Genomic DNA, 16,679 nt, shown 5'->3' with positions numbered 1-16,679 from the left:
ACCATTTTTCTCAAAAACAAACCTTTCGCCAAAACCAAGAAGGATCAGAACCGCAGAAATGCTCTCCTTGGCACCCTCCAAGTCAACTGAGGGGGATAAACAAAAAAAATGGGTATTTGCTTATAAAAGTACTAAGTCCTTATTCCCCGTAGGATGCTTGAGAAATATGTAAAATGGCATTCAGGATTAGTACAGACTTCAAAGCATTTATCCTCTTTAGGCAGCAAAGCTCTGAGCTGCGTAGACAGTTATACTCCAGGGACCTCTCAGAGCTTTTTTAAATATTAGTTTGAGAGGTGGGGCACAGGATAAAAAAAAGTCAGATACCGCCTATCATTAAGCCCATGTACACGTACTATATGCAAAAGGGAAGAGCACTTTTAAAGTTCCCCTGGAGCCCCTCACTTTAACAAGCTGTTTGAATTCTCTGCAGTTCAAAAGCTTGGAAACACTGAAACTAATTACAACTATTACATTGATCAAAAGAAAAAAAAGACAGTCGTACCCTATAAAAAATTCAAGTGTCAGCTCACTTGTATGAAATACCCTTTTGGTATTTCCATGAAAAGAACTTGCATAGACATCGTGAAAAACAAAGGATGGTCTTCAAAGTTTCCCTTCTTTTACTCTGTTCCCCATATAATTATAAGCTCTAATGAATGTGAACTACCCAAAAAAACAGATGCAGGATTCAGAGGAAAAGCTTGTTAGAAATGCAAAGGGAGAACGTGAGGTCAGGCTGCAAGTCATCACTTCTCATAACAAGAGCTAGCATTCTCCCAGGTAATGTCCCCCAAAACAGCCCCTTCCATGGAGAAGAGACCAATGGCATTGAGAACACTCAACATTTCAGAGAAATGGGAAAAATACCTGGCAACCATGGCAGGGCTTAAAGAGCAGCCACAAAAAGGCATCAGCTCCAGGTAGAGACACAACTGTGGTTTATATCCCTCTAGTAAAGTGAAACTATGGCAAGGACTCTCATTTTTCTTAGTTTGCCTCAGCCAAATAATTTCTCTCTTCTGTAGCACAGAAAAGAAGAAACTATGCTAATTTTTCTCCTTTAGGGCATGTTCAATGTAAGACCTTTCTATTAGTGATCTAATATACCACTAAGAGACATTACCATCAAGTCTGGCCACAGGCACGGCACCATGCTGCATGCTATGACTTGGGCAATCTCTTCACAAAAAGGAGTAGTCACCCTTTTTTTTGAAGTGTAAAATACTGCTCTCAAGTGAAAATCACATGGAGGTTTTAATCATGTTACTAGTAGAGAACCAAACTATTTTGATAAAAATGACACTAAAGTTCTCGGATGCATTGCCCGAGGAGGAATACTTTTCTGCAGAAGCCATAAAGCAGATGGTTATAAATGAGACTTATTTCATGGGCACCATTTAATGACTGCAAATTCCTTTAACTAAAATTCTAATTTTATCAGAGCATAAATCATATGCGTTGAAGGGAAAAATTTGTTTCAGATTTCTCATTCCCTCTGTAAAGCTTCTTCATGAATACCATTTTAAATAGCATTTCATTAATGCAACACAGTTTTATTTGTCAAGGTTCGCTTTTAGCACCTATTTTCCTCTTTTTTAATGTTAGTCAATTTGTTAGTTAATTGAACACAGAACAAAAGGCCCCTCTGTTCTGTATCTGAAGTGCCTAATCATTGTTATGTGGAAATCAATGTAGTATGTTTGCTCCAGGATTGCTTTTCACCAGACACGTAGCTACTAAAAAACCGCATCTCCAAAAGACTAACCAACCCAGTGTCAGCACATGAGAGCGGATATAGTGTCATCAAGTACAATTACTAATCCTACTTGGATTAGGAGGGACAAAAAAAATCAGAAATACAGTTCACTACCCGCTGTCACACGGCTTCGCTCCCCCGTAGCCGCCGCATGTTGCGCATCAAACACCTGCGTGAACCTTATACAATTTAACAACTGTTTTGCACAAAGTCCTTTTCTGCTCTGACAAAAAGGGAACGTCAGTCTTTCAGAAGACAGCATCTAGATGTCCTGCCAAGACATAATAGCCGGTTTGTGTTATAGGCTCCTGATTAATGCTGAATCATGGGCCCACAGACGAGCAGAGCACTTCTGGAATGAAGAATCAGATTTCATTCAGAACAAACACAGGGGGGAACTTCATTGTACAGCATTAAAATAGAACTACACAGGGGGAATACACAATATAGTACAGTGCTTGATAGCCAATGTGCTGCAAACTGATTTACTGACAATCATTAGTGATGGCTCCAAGCAGCAAAACCACTTTCAGGTTGTTTGGTATCAGTGTAAATAAAACCTTTAAACACCTCTGTATAAAAACACATCTACACTTGTCCTGTATACCCACAAAGAACATATTGTGCACTACACAACACAGCAACGCTCACCTCTTCCCGTAAATCCCTGTTGCAGGGAGAGCAGGCGATGTGAGCTTCTGCTCTTCTCCTGCCGAAGCGGGAGGCCCCTCATCTCTTGACTCTGCTGGAAAAGGCGGGGGCACCGCACTGTTTGCAGGGAGCACACAGCACCTTCCTAGCTCAGGCTCCAATTTCCACCAAAATACGGTCAAAGGTTTCCTTTCTCAAACACTGTATTTTACTTCAGTCTCCACTGAATTCACTTTTTTTGCATTCTTCGGTAATGGAAGATTTGGCTTCAACTCTCCTGTGGTTGAACAAACCCAAGTTTGCTGGACAGCCCTATTCGGTGTCTTGGTGTAGGCCCTTCGGGGTGCTGCTTCTGAATGGCTTTAACAAGTGAAGCCCAGGAAACGTAGAAGAACCACCACTACACTAAGAATACGAATTTCTCTGTTAAGATCACTTCAGCTTAGCTTTATTACACCAATGCTAACCAGCAGTTGACCATCTTCGCTTGTTAGAGACACACTCAAGTAAACGGGGCAGATAGGAGGTGGGCAAGGAAGGACCATGTGCATGTTCCTCTTAGATTTCTAACTACAGGCAAAACCAATGCACTGCAGGGCTAATTTCTGATTTGGAAAACAATGGTCTATGAAGCCCAAGAAATTGCTGTACCAAACTGTGGTGACTTGTTTGTCATGTAGAAATCTAATTCCCACACCTCAAGGGCAATCCCTATTAGTAACATCCACCTATTCTCTCCAGCCAAGGAACGAGCAGGCAGAGCAGAACAGTCATGCAGATGCTCTAACTACACAAAATCATTATTGCAGCATGAGCAAGAGGAGGTCATTCAGAAACAAAGCTAATCCAGGACTGTCTGCAGGAAGCACAGCATGAAGCAGAGCTTCTCCAAAGCTTTAAAACACCCGTGGGACTGGGGACAAGACAGACACACAAACAAGCTGCTCTTGAAGTTCTCCTCAACTCCAGGAAAGTGACATAGTCCAGCCTTTAGGCAGGTAATATTAACCATCTACAGCAGGTTAAAAAAGTGTCATTAGGTGTCTAGAAATTATATCTGCTTGATGCATGTATAAAATCACATCAGTAGAAGCTGCCGTGCATGATTAAAAGCAATCTGTTAACCTGGATCCTACAACTGTAGACCAGACATTAAGGTGTAGAGTATAACACACACCCTTAGCAGCCTTTTAAATAAAAATATGCCAACCCACTACTAAAATTGTCCAAGGTTTGACAACAATCACAACCACGCGTGCTTCGTCATACACTTGGTTGGATGTATTTGTGCCACACGCTCCTGTCCGCAAGGCACTCGGACAGCCCCAGCGCTGCCCCATGGGGCTGCAGACCAGGCACAACAAGAGATGGAGCATGGGACGAGGCTCCTTGCCCTAAAATACTGCTCTGAAATGCATGCAGAGCCTAGGGCTGTTACAAATTACAGTAGCTACATAGTACTTTATACTTGGTTTGTAAGTGATGTGCAATGCACATAGTCCTTTTCCCCTCCTTGTTGGTAGATTGCCTGTTTCCTGGTTTTTCTGTAACAGTTGTTCTTCCTTTTGTCCCTGCACCTCCACGTGTGGCCACATGCAATTTCCTGCATTCTAATTTGAAGAGAAAAGTGAGCACGCTTTGCAAGGTTAGTAATTAAGCAGTCACAATTAGGCTTGAAATCAGGAAAGAAATTCCTGTCTGCTATTTCTTCCTCCTTTACCTTTGACTAAAACCAGAGGACGAGTGCTTTAACCCAGACATGCACAGAGGCACATCATAAGCAGGAATCACAGAGCAATAGCTCAATGTAATATTTTAAGGAGGAAATCACAGTACACTGTCTCTCTGTAGTTCTTTCTTTCCCAACTTCCTCCATTCCCAGACCAGTATTTCCAGAGATTTGTAAGTGGCTGTGGATTTACCATCCTCTTTTTGTTAGCAGCCTCTGATCCCACCAGCGTGATGCTTAACATGTACCACCAAGTTTGGTACCAAACAGGTACCAACTGCCCTCAAGTACAGCAATTCACAGGATAACCTTGCAGTGTCTTCAGTCTCTTCCCCTTTAACACTGATGTAGATTTAGTCAAAAGGAGTCCCTTTTTTATGACCATAAGCAAAGGTTAACATAGGGGACTTTGCCAAAAGCAATTAATGTAGCAGATGGAAGAGATGCAGAAGAATAGGTAACACGTTTCAGAATCACAAGTTGTCTGTATTGCTGGACTGTAGCAATCCTCTTACCAGATACTTTGTGGAAGAGACTGCAGTGCTTGTGCAGGAGGGTAAATCAAATTCAGCACATGCAGCTGGACTCATGCTGGCTCTATCACTAAATTAGATGTTACTTCTGCACACATCAAGTCTCCAGGGACCTGCTCTCAGGATCAGCCTAACTGCTGTACAATTTCTAAATATACAGCCCTGACTCATTTAGCAAATTAATAAAGAAGTGGCTGTTCCTATTAACAGATTATCATCCCAGGGATTTTTTTTACCCCTTCAGAGCGTGCTCTTCCTTATCTCAAGTGAGGGGTCAAGAGAATTACACTGACATCCAGTACAGGGCTAGGTGAGGCTCTCTGCATGTGGATTGTAGCATCTGCAGTGGTTATGGCTCATACACAGCTTAGTTTGACAATCAGGATTTTCTGTTTACAGCCGTGAACACAGTATATTTTCAGAAAAGATGCTAATGAGGCAGAGAACATCACTATTTTTTTGAGCCAGGCATGAGGAAGAAAATAAATCACCTACTGCTGTTTAGAGAAAGCTTGCTATCAGTACAGATGCTGGCAATTTAGATTTGTCCTGTCTGGTATAAACATTGAGAGAAGCTCTGACATCTCACATCACACAGTATCATTTGCTCACCCATACAGTAGCTAATTGAGATAATTGCTGCATCTCTGATTTTACTCACTACTACTTCTGGACTTCAGATGAGAAACACCAGGTATAGCTCCATAAATTTCCGCATTGTCATAGGGAAGCTTCTGGGATGCCTGTTTCAGAAACCTCAAATTTGCAGATGTACCCTTCCTAATCGAAAAAACTAAGAATTCCCCTCCTTGATGGTAGGAAGTACTTTAAGTAGAACTGTCTTCCTTTAAAAACAACTGCTACAGGCTTTCTTTTAAAGGAAGGATATGCTACATTTGGAAAAAAATTAGTCAATATTTAGACTTTTAAGGTTAAGTAGCTTCTGAACAGAATATCAGAAAACGTAACCCTCTGCCACATCATAGCCAAGTTAAAAATGCCTTAGATCTTTTTTATTTGCAAGATGTTTTACTCTGGTCTTATTCTCTGCTTCAGGAATATGCCAGCATTTCCCCACCTAGGTATGATTTCTCACAGTTGCTGAACTGTGACATGAGGAGAAAAACTTACTAAAGTTTGATTCCTGGGGTCAGTTTGTACTGACTGAGCTGTCAGGCAGCTCCCCTGAGCCCACTGTCCCTCCACTCCCTGGGGGACAGCATCCAAGCACTAGCTACCTCCAGCAACAGCACCGAAATTCAAGGTCGTTAGTATCCAAGGCACCACTTAAACTGCAGGGAGGGCACCCCTGCAGCAGCTGGTAGTCCTGGTTGCTGTTAGCTGGAAGGTGATAGCCCCCAGCAGGCTGGGCAACGCAGGACCACCGAGAGGTATCACACACTGCATCTTAGCAGAAGTTTAAAAAAACTAAAGGAAGCAGGATTTTGGTTCTGTAAGGGACTGCATACAAGAGGGTTTAATCTTTAAGTTGTGCTATAGATGTGTCCTGACAATCCCTGACACTCTCACTATTGAACCATAACCATCTATGTAAACTAAAATTCTTCAAATTTTATGCTGTTATTGAAGTATACAGTACCTGCCTTGTTCCAAGTAACCCAAAGTTCAAATTTTCTAGTACTTCAAGCATAATAGCATCTCATAAGATATAGCATTTATTAAACCCTCTGGGTACCGTCCCATAAGGTACAGCATTTATTAAACCTTCTGTGTACACTGGACGGGCTAGGTGAGTTTTGGGGATGCAGAGGAAGGACCCCAACATGCGTATCCAAATACTATGAAAACATTCCACAGCACCTTGAACTGCAGATACTCTGCTAACCGGCACCCAGGGCAAAAGCTTCTCATCTCCACAGGAATAATATACTAGTTAAGATTTAGAATGGTCTACAAACAGCAATTACAGCTTCTTAGAGATACCACGTAAATGCAGGTAACGAGGAGTGAATTATCAGAACATACAAAAGTGATACAAAAAGAAATTTAAGTCTTGTCTCCATTTATCTTCATTAATATTTAAAACAGGAGCAGGCTGTAGCCCAGTATAGATTTTAATTCAAATCTGATTCTTTCCTTACTTTCTCCAAACTGACTTACAAGCAGGAAGAGTGCACACATGGCAGATAATACATTACTAATAATAATTCTTAAAATACCAGGATATTAGATCTTCAACTGCACGTAAAACTGGTACACTGTGCCTGTCTTATTACAAGCTCATGCTCTGAAATTATGCCTCTATTTGAATTTTTTATCAAAAGCGTTTGCAGTTTTGTACCTTACTTCCCAAAGCACTCCTGTCAGATTAGGAAATACAACTTTGCTGGGGGAAGGAGCACAAAATCGTCCCCATGACTCCCCTGCTGCTTGGAATAATCAACTGTGGTCTTCAGCTGCAGCAGTACGTGAAACAACGTTTAAGAATCTGAAGATAATTAGGAATTTCAGCAAGAATTGATACTCTTGGACAAGCGCAGTTGAGGCTGTGAGTGGACTCCAGAGGGATGCTTTGTCCTGTGCAGGATGGCGCTGAAGGGCTGGTATGGCCCAGTGTTTGCAGTCATAGTGAAGGTTAAGGTGACATTTATTACTTGGAGACTTTAAGCAGTTCAGGAGCCATGGAAGTAATAACTAATGAAAAAGTCAAACGATGGATATCCTACACAGCCAATACCTTCCAAATGCCAGTAAGAAAGTTATGGTACCTTAAGGAAATGAGCATGTTTGCTACATTCATTAGCATAAAAATAAGCGTTGGTATAACTACACATGATATATCGCCAACCTCAAGTAATTTAAGGCATAAGCCAGATAAGGTAACAAACATAACGGGTAAAAATTATCAAGGAACTTAAACAATATTGGCACAGCTGGTCTAGTTTACCCTTGAACTGTGCTGTCACAGTCCACATTAGATATACCACTGCACACCAACAGCGTCTTGCTCCTTACGGGGAACAGGCAGTTAAGGTGCATCAGTGAGGTATAAACGTCTTGCAGCACAGAGAGGGGGGGAAAGCAAACGTGCCAGTGCTTGGATCTGCAAGAGCCACTGGTACCTGTGTGAGCACTCAGAGCATCACTTGTGAGCTCTGCGCCGGAGGAGCCTCCCCAGGGACACAGCTCTTCTCCCCATGGGAGGGTGGGGTGCTGTGCACGTGTTTCTGGTATCTCATGAGACATCTTAAATAGGAGGATGGGTGGCAAAAATAGAACATGGCATGAAAGCCAAATAAGAACGATTAAGTCTTTCTACAAAACCACAGAGCAGTTCTGGTTCTATAGCCCGGAGCAGACTGCAGGACGCCTGCCAGTTGTAACTGTACTGTAACCGTTCAGGAACTATCAGTGACATCCAAATGTTTCCTTTAACAATTCAGCACAAAACTATACGTGTACCACAACACAGGATTATTCTCCACTTTCACACTATCCAGCTAGGACAATATTGTTCAGGCTACCTGCCAGCAGCGCCCTGGAAAACATAATACAGAATTTAATTTCTGAGATGCAGCGCTGTCCCGACTTGTGTTTGAGGAGCTCCCTGCAGCAGATGGGACACCCGCTCCTGGAAGAGCCGATGAAGACCTGCAGCGCTGCTCTGCTGTGCCATGGGTTGAGAAGAGGAGATGAGAAACTTGCCCCAAGAACCATGGCAAAACCAGCCTGGCTTCGGCACATACAGAAAAGCAGCCTCTCACACAGAAAGCAGGGAACAGGAGAAGGAAAGCTAGCTGTCAAATTTCAATATTTAAAAAGATGCTTTTGTAAAATACCCCAGTAGGTTGAAAAATCCATCTGAGCTACTGGTGTGGATCACCTCGTAGAGACTGAGTGGAGCAGTACTGCTGGCTTTCCATCAGAATCTCCTGGCCAAGTTCTCCTTCAAATCTGAACTCCAGGGTTATTTCATCCAGGTTGTTTATGTCTCTTTTCTGCTGTGCTCATGCTGGAGGCCTCCCTTCAGCCACCACCAGTGGCAATGACTCAGAGCTACATTTTTGAGAATTCCTTTCAAGAAGGGAGAGGTGACCCCAGATCGCACCACCTGGTGCTTCATGGGCAACTGGATGCCCATGAAATGTGGTCACCTCTAAACCATCCACCTTTAGTGTGCCATCAGCCTTGCTGAAGGCAGAGGCAAAGCCTGTCCAAAAACATTCACCCCAGAGCAGGTGAGCTCTATGTTTAGGTATTTTGGCATATACTCCACTCAGTAGGATTTAGTCCCATGATGGTTCAAAGCCTGGGAAGCTGCACCTCCTAGCTCCGCAGAAGTCCATGGGCAGCACCCAGAAGCTTCAAGAGCTTTCCAGTACCCTCACAATGTAAAGTTTCACAGTGTAAAAGTGACAGCAATATTCTCCAAAAACTAACATGGACCAGGCAAGTTGCAGTTTTTCAGTTAAATACGAACATTGTCCTTTTTTTAATTAAGTTTTCTACTTTAATTCATCCTCCACCCATGGAATTTCAGACTGCATGCACATATTTATTAACTATTCTAATCAGGACTAAAAATATTTCAGAAAACCAAGCTCTTCTCAGAAACACCCCCTAAATTTGAGAGTTGGAAGGCTGAGCATCAGGAAAACATACACCGCTGCTGTGTTAGAGAGTTAATTTCTCATGCAGAAGGGCTGTATATTGCAGTCTATGGCCTCGAGACTTATTTTTCCCTTATAAATGCAAAGCACAACTGCAATAATTCTACCACAGACCATGAAGAAATTGATTTAGCAATCTGAACATAAATTAAGCAATGTTTTTGATTCAGTAAACTTGTTCCTATGTAGATGAGAACAAGTATTAGTGAAGGTCAGTGACCCATACCCAAGTATTTGCTTTCATGAAGTTCATACGAATTTTAGATCAGAGCACACTTCAAATTATTTGACCTGTAAATTAACCCTTTACACATTTTAAAGCAGTTTTAGTGAATTGCTAGGAGCTTTTCTATTTGTGATTCAATGTTTTAAACGCGTGTTAATGGAATTACATATTAATCAAGCCACAAATTTGGTAACTAACACACACTTCTCATGAGTAAGGAGCTCCAGATTGAACGAAGCCTAATATCGCTAAAAGGATTTCAGGTGATTTTTATTAATAAAAAATGTACTATGGCTAAACTATTTTCTGAAAGATAAACTGAACACATTTTGAAAGAAAACAGCAGTTATCCCAATTTCACTGACCTGCCTGAAAGCTACGTTCAGGGCTTCCAGATTCGTCTTGGTGTTTGGTGCCACACCGTATAAACACCAGTCTTTTGGAACAAGCTTTCTGTACAGTTACTTTTTTAAAAATCTGCATTATAAAATAGCTTCAAGGGATGTAAGTTAACTGCATTCTTTGTACATTAAAGATTTTAATATTCACACCTGTTATAAATTCTGTGCAAATCTGAGCAAACACATTTCTAGCTTAGATCCTTTCATCTCAAGTAAGATCAAGTATTTGGTACAATAACTTCATCGTTTTTAGAGGAAGATCAAATGACTTAATGTCTTTCAAGTAGTATAATAGTTCTACAATTTATGTTAAAATAAATCATTTGAGTAATGAATTTAATTCCTCAGAGTAACTTTTTCAAAAAATCAAAACTAATATGCATTAGTGAAGAATGAGATTTTTCTAAATGCAAAAGCATGCAAAATATTTAATTATTTTTAATAAAAAAAGCAAAAGTGATCTGAGACAATAAAAGAACGTGTTTAACAGAGCACCAGTGTACTGCCTGAGCCTACACAGCAACCAAATAGCAGTGGAGGTGCAGAGGGGAACGGTTTTTCTTCACTTTTACAGAACAGAGGGTGGATACCTCAAGGAAAAAGTACACCTGAGACAGAACTCAGAAGTGCAGAATCTCCAACTCCACTGAAATGATTTTCAAGTCCTGCTGAGCAGTGAAAGGCATCTTTTTAATTGGCTTAAACTGCTTTATCGAAACAATGCACTGTCCTGGTTTCGGCAGGGATAGAGTTGATTTCCTTCCTGGTGGCTGGTACAGTGCTGTGCTTTGGATTTGGGGTGAGAACAATGTTGATAACACAGCGATGTTTTTAGTTGTTGCTAGGTAGTGTTTACACTAGTCAAGGACTCTTCAGCTTCCCATGCTCTACCAACTGAGAAGGCTGGAGGTGCACAAGAAGCTGGGAGGGGGCACAGCCAGGACAGCTGACCCCAACTGGCCAAAGGGACATTCCATACCATGTGATGTCATGCCCAGTACATAAACTGGGGAAAGAAGAAGGAAGGGGAGACGTTCGGAGTGATGGCGTTTGTCTTCCCAAGTCACTATTACGCGTGATGGAGCCCTGCTTTCCTGGAGAGATGGCTGAACACCTGCCTGCCGATGGGAAGGAGTGAATGAATTCCTTGTTTTGCTTTGCTTGCTTGCGCGGCTTTTGCTTTACCTATTAAACTGTCTTTATCTCAGCCCATGAGTTTTCTCACTTTTAACTTTCTGATTCTCTCCCCCATCCCACCACGGGGGAGTGAGTGAGCGGCTGCGTGGGGCTCAGTTGCCGGCTGAGGTTAAACCACGACATGCACACAACTGTGGGTATTTGTAGATGGGATGTGACTGGGAGAAATGGGATTCTCCAACTAGAACAAAATCCTGAGGTTTAAATAGATCCAGCTGCAGCATGAATCCATCAAGGGCTCATCATTAGCCTGGCACTGACTAATGTGTCTGCCAGTACGTAAGTGTTCTAGGCAGTGGCAGTTAAAAAATACCAAAGTCTCCTTTCCCTTGCCTCCCCCACCATCTCCCACTTTCAGGCATTTGAGCAATCATTTAGCAAACCCATGATAATCAGGAACTAATTAAATAACTAAAATTGTTTCGGCATACATCATTTTCTTTTCATGAAAGTCACATTTCTGGATTTTTATGGCCCTGTTCGCATGCCTCAGACTCAGACATGTGAAAATCTGCGCCTACCCACATCTGTGCAGCAAACCCACACTGCGAGCTCTGGTCCAGAAAGCCACCGTCCCTGCTGGGGCAGCCTGCACCAGATGCCTGTCAGAGCAGGGACCTGCTTAATCCACATCACTGCAACGAAAGCCAACACTGTCACCTTCAGCACTGAAAACAGGGTCAGTTGCTTCTCCGCTCCCACAAGCCCAGGGATTGAACGCTGAAGAGTGCACTACCATCCTGCATGAATGCATCAGGAGTCCCACCTCCCCATCGAGCCAGGCATTAGGGGTCCTCTCCAGCTGGATCAAGATCACCGCCCCTCGCTATGGCCACCGTGCTCCCTTGGTCCCTTTCCGATTACTTTGCACTTCACAGGGGTTTGACATCAGAAAGCCGGGAGGGAAACGCGCTGGGCAGTAACTTTCTTGGTTCTCTCAGAACCACCTATGGCTCAGTTTTCCTTTTTTTAAGCAGCAAAAGGACTTTTTTTGGTTTCACCTGAAGGTCCAGTGACCCAAATGAAGAGCCAGGACAAAGTTTGCTTATTAAATTTAGTTTCATTGGTCCCAGCAGCCCCAGGACAGAGGCTACCATAAAGTCTTTGGGGCAAAGATGGCATCTCCACAATGGCCAGATGTACAATTTCACTCCCAGAACGATGGCAATATACTCAAAAAGTGTAAGAGCTTCTGCTTCACAGTTTGTACCCAATCACTGTTTCTTCGCCGACCTCCTCAGCAGGTGTTTAATACAAATATACATGGATAAGCCCTCACTTGTTTTCTGTTTTCACAGTACGGAAAGCCTGAACACAGCACAAAAATAGAAACACAAGAGTTGTAGCTGCAGCAGCAGCTGATGTACAGTACCTCTTGATGCAACCTCCCTGCGTCCGAATACAGCCTTCTGCTCCTGTCCACGTCCATCCATCCCCTCGTGACCGACGGGAAAACCCCAAGCAATACGAGAGATAACCAAAAGCTTCTTGATTTCATCATTTCACGTCTGTTGAAAACAAGAGAACAGTCATAAAACAGTCATCTGAAACCTCAGCTCAGGTTCAATAACACAGCGGAAGCTTCAGCTGACGGCACCCATCTGCGCTCGGTCAGTGCTGATGGAGCTTTGCAGACTCCCCCAGCACATGCAGCAAAACACTGATTTTCCTGTTTTGCACCCATCGGTGTATTGGTAATGAATTCCCACAGTGTAGCAGTTTTGTGAAATATTTACCTCAAAACTATCCTCCACAGGACATGCTGTTCCCAGCCTGTTCCCACACAGCACCTGCAGAAACGGAGCTCCGGATTTCTGAATTTAACTACCACAGCCAAGAGCAAACCACGTCAAAACACAAGATCATGGTACTGCGGAAGCCAAAGGATGGCTTTATCCCCATCTCCAGAACCCCCGGCAGCACAGGGTCGCTCACAGTCAGGGACTCACACTTGTACCCTCAGCGGATCTTCAGGAAAGCCCCAGACACCTGCGTTCACCTCTTTGACCGCTGGAAGCTTCCAGCAACGTGACAGAAAATATTATTCCCCTCAGATTCAGAGCATGATTCTGCCTCAAGCAGACACTGCTACCCCCTTAGGCTAAGCTCGCAGGGCCAGCCAGCGAGCCGGGGGGGTGTCTGACAGCTGACACCCAAAATGCAGGAACAGTCATTCTTCCCCCGGGTGAGGGCACCTGCCCACATGGTCACCAAACCCACTAAGGCTTGCAAGACCTGAAACAAAGTCTGTGCTGAAGAAGGCTGATGCATTTCTCCAACCACGATGTAGGTGACCCCACCGGGGGCCGTGATTTCCCCACTCATTTGCCTCTGTGCCAAACAGAGACATTTCAAACCCCTCCCAGGCTCATCCTGCTCAACAGCAGCACCATCTCCCTGGCAGTGCCCCACCACAGCCCCGCACCGGCCGCAGGAGACTGGGAAGATGCGAGCAAGGATTTCCACCACGACAGCATCCACTCGGAGCAGTGGTTCTTGCCTTGCGTGGTTTTTTGAATGAATTTGGAAGTAAAACCAACGCAGTTACTCGGTGTTGTCAGATGGAACTACCACGTGTTGCATACATGCATAGCCCCGCGCTGGTGCCCTGGAAGCTCAGCCAGGAAAGCTCTGTGCTTCATCTGAGCTTTTTTGGGAACAGGACACCAGATTGCGTCATTACTTTTCACATTAAAAATACCAAAGGAGCCTTCAGGCCTGGTAGCGTTTCCACGGCAGTGGAGGGAAGTTTTGACCTTTCACAGCGGCTGCAGAGGATGCTAACACGGACCCGTAACGGAGCGTAATGACCACTTAATGAAGCAAGCGATGGCATTTCTATAGCATGCAAGCGACAGGCTGCTGCTTGGTTTGAGCGATATACATTAACAAGGCAAGTTACCTGCTCATGGCAAAATTAAGCCTAGCTGAATTAAGTCACCATGACATACCTTGTTTCGACAGGACTCATTTTACAGCGTTTTCACGCCATGTATTTGCTGCGGGGTGTATCCAAGCCTTGGTGCATCACTATTAATTTTGGAGCCATGGCCGTTTACACCAGCGCTGACTTGGTCTCGGCTGCCCAGAGACACACCATCAACAGAACGAGCACAGCCTACAGCGGCCGCCCACCATGCACCCGGGGAGTTCAGGCATTGCTTTTTCTCAGCACTAATGTAAACACCCTGAATTGAGAGCACTCAGGATGAAATAAAAATTTATTAGGCTTTCTAAATTCCAATTAGAAACCTCAGATGTAATGTTACTGGGGCTACAAATAAATGTTTAATAATCCAAAGTCACTATATCAATAAGCGACAAGTACATTGTTACATTATGAATTGCTCTTGCACAGCAATACTGTTTCTCACGGTTTTTATAGAGATATTTTGTATGCTCAGTTGATACCATCACAGAAAATACAACTATTTCACTTTGCAGTTCGAGAGCTCTGACTCATATGCTGCTTCAAATTACAATCCTAGAGCAAAACAGGGAACTAGCTAGTTTAACGTATATTTAGTAAATAACTAACTGCTGGAAAACCTGATGGTGTTTGGATTTGGATGCCTATAACACTGATGAAACTGAAAGGGCAGCCCCCACCTGCTAGAAACTCCAGTAGTTTTATAAATGGAATTTGTAGAACATCTTTCTCTAGTCAGTTTAGAAATTACTTATTTTTATTGCATACTGACTGACAGTACACTAATTGCTCTCACTCATAGTAAGAGGAGGACACGCTAATATACATTATATATAGCCTAAACCAAGCAACAAATATGCACCATAAATATCAAGTGAGGGTCAACTCTGAAATCATCCAGCATTTTCATGTCACTTGCCATCCTCAACCATACCTCGGCATCGCCTTACCCTGAGCTAAGTGGAAGGCTCCTTGCAGAATCTGATCCGCAGCTGCATCATGCAATACAGCTACCAGATTGCAGTTTGAAGCTCCCCAAAGTCAACAGAAAAATTCAAATTGATTGAATAGATCCAGACCACCGCTGTAAACTCAGACGAGTTTTACTACCGATTTCCTTTCCTCACTTGGATGAGGCACAGATTTGCAGGATGTGAGCCTGTATGGACATCGCTGCCCAGATAAATTGAAACTTGCATATGGAGGTGCTTGCATGAAACAAGCTGTTGTACACAAAGGAAAAAATAAATTAACAACGTTTGGGGCTGAACGTTAGAAGCCTAAGAACTGCGGATGGAGGGGGAGTCCATCACGTACCTGCTCTTCGCAATGCGTGTGAGCAAACAGACAGATTTTAATCTACTGTGGAATGCAGAAATTAGTAACTGTAATGCAGATGCTAGAATTAAACCAGACTATTTTAAAGTACACAAAGTCGAGCATCACATCCATTTGCGGCATTTCCTTCGGTTTCAGGGGAATTACTTCCAAAGCAGTTTTGGCTCTTAGGTTAAAGAAGATGCTATGCAAAGCCTCAAAGTTTACCTAAAGGTTGCGGTTTCTTCCTCTGAGCTAGAACAGCATTACAGCCCTCCTTCCAGCAGGCATTGCTTTACCAAGAAACGCTACCACAAGCACAGCCAGTGCCGTGCTACGCACCGTTATTTGAAGAAGCTCAAACACGATGGCTGGTTTGTGCGCGCCGGGCCCAGCCCCGGGGGGACCGTGCAACACGGCCAAGCCCTGCAGGTGCTGTTGTGGCACCGGCAATTGCAGAATGCCCATCCCGAGCTCGGATGGGTTTGTGCAGACACCAACACGGGGGGGGGGGCCTCAACTCGCAAGAAAATTGGTGCAACGCCTCTGAGTGAAGAGGAGCAACAGCAAGCAGACGCAAGCCAAAGATAGAGGCACAGGTTTTAGAGCTGCTCAAGCAAAAAGGGTCACCTTGAAACAGGAAGGGGACTGATCACATCGGCCGTTTGAGTGGAGAACACCACAGTTTGTTTAAAGCACTTCTGCGACATGCTATGTGAGCTGTCAAACAGCTAGGTTGCTGCAGAGATCCCACAACTTTTTCCTCCACAACACGGAAGCTTTAAGAATTCAATTGCAGTGACTGTAATAAGAGTAAAGAATTTGCCAAAAGCGGTTACTGGTTTTGTTTTCAGGGCTACTTAAATTGCAGCTTCTTTTTTTTAGTATTGAGAAATTAATAGTTCACAATAGCTTTTAATAATTTCCAACAAGCTTCACATTAGAAAGAAAGAGGTTGAACTTAATTACCTGAAGTTATGACTGTTGCTATAGCAAAAGGAAAGCATTCAGACCAAAGCATTACCTCTGTATAAATTGGCTCTATTAACACCAGATAAGAATCTGGTCCTCAGTTCCTCTGCCATCAAGTGTTCCAATTGCTTCAGCCTTATCTAAACAGCATTTCTATGGCCTGCAAAATAATTTTAATGTCCATAATTCCTTGTTGAGTGCTACAAAATTAAGGAGAAAAATCCATTCTAAGATAACCTTTCAGCAAGGCATAAGGAAGCCAAATAACAATTTCAGTCAGCTACCTGCAGTATCTTAAGTAAATACTTAAAGTTTTGATGCATTAAGAACTCAC

The 16,679-nt window shown here is 43.3% G+C and overlaps 1 protein-coding gene across 2 annotated transcripts in view; it reads right to left on the bottom strand.

The window, feature by feature from the left end:
- FSTL4 (follistatin-like 4) overlaps positions 1–12,628 on the bottom strand; it is a 231,988-nt gene extending 219,360 nt beyond the window's left edge. For both annotated transcript variants that reach the window (XM_009322721.1, XM_009322722.1), the window contains exon 1: positions 12,500–12,628. In XM_009322721.1, coding sequence (XP_009320996.1) covers positions 12,500–12,628 — 129 coding nt within the window. The remainder of the gene's footprint in view (positions 1–12,499) is intronic.
- Positions 12,629–16,679: the final 4,051 nt, after the last annotated feature.

This window comes from Pygoscelis adeliae, unplaced genomic scaffold, assembly GCF_000699105.1.
Source record: "Pygoscelis adeliae isolate BGI_AS28 unplaced genomic scaffold, ASM69910v1 Scaffold34, whole genome shotgun sequence".
NCBI lineage: Eukaryota > Metazoa > Chordata > Aves > Sphenisciformes > Spheniscidae > Pygoscelis > Pygoscelis adeliae.
This window is presented reverse-complemented; position numbering and strand designations above follow the sequence as displayed.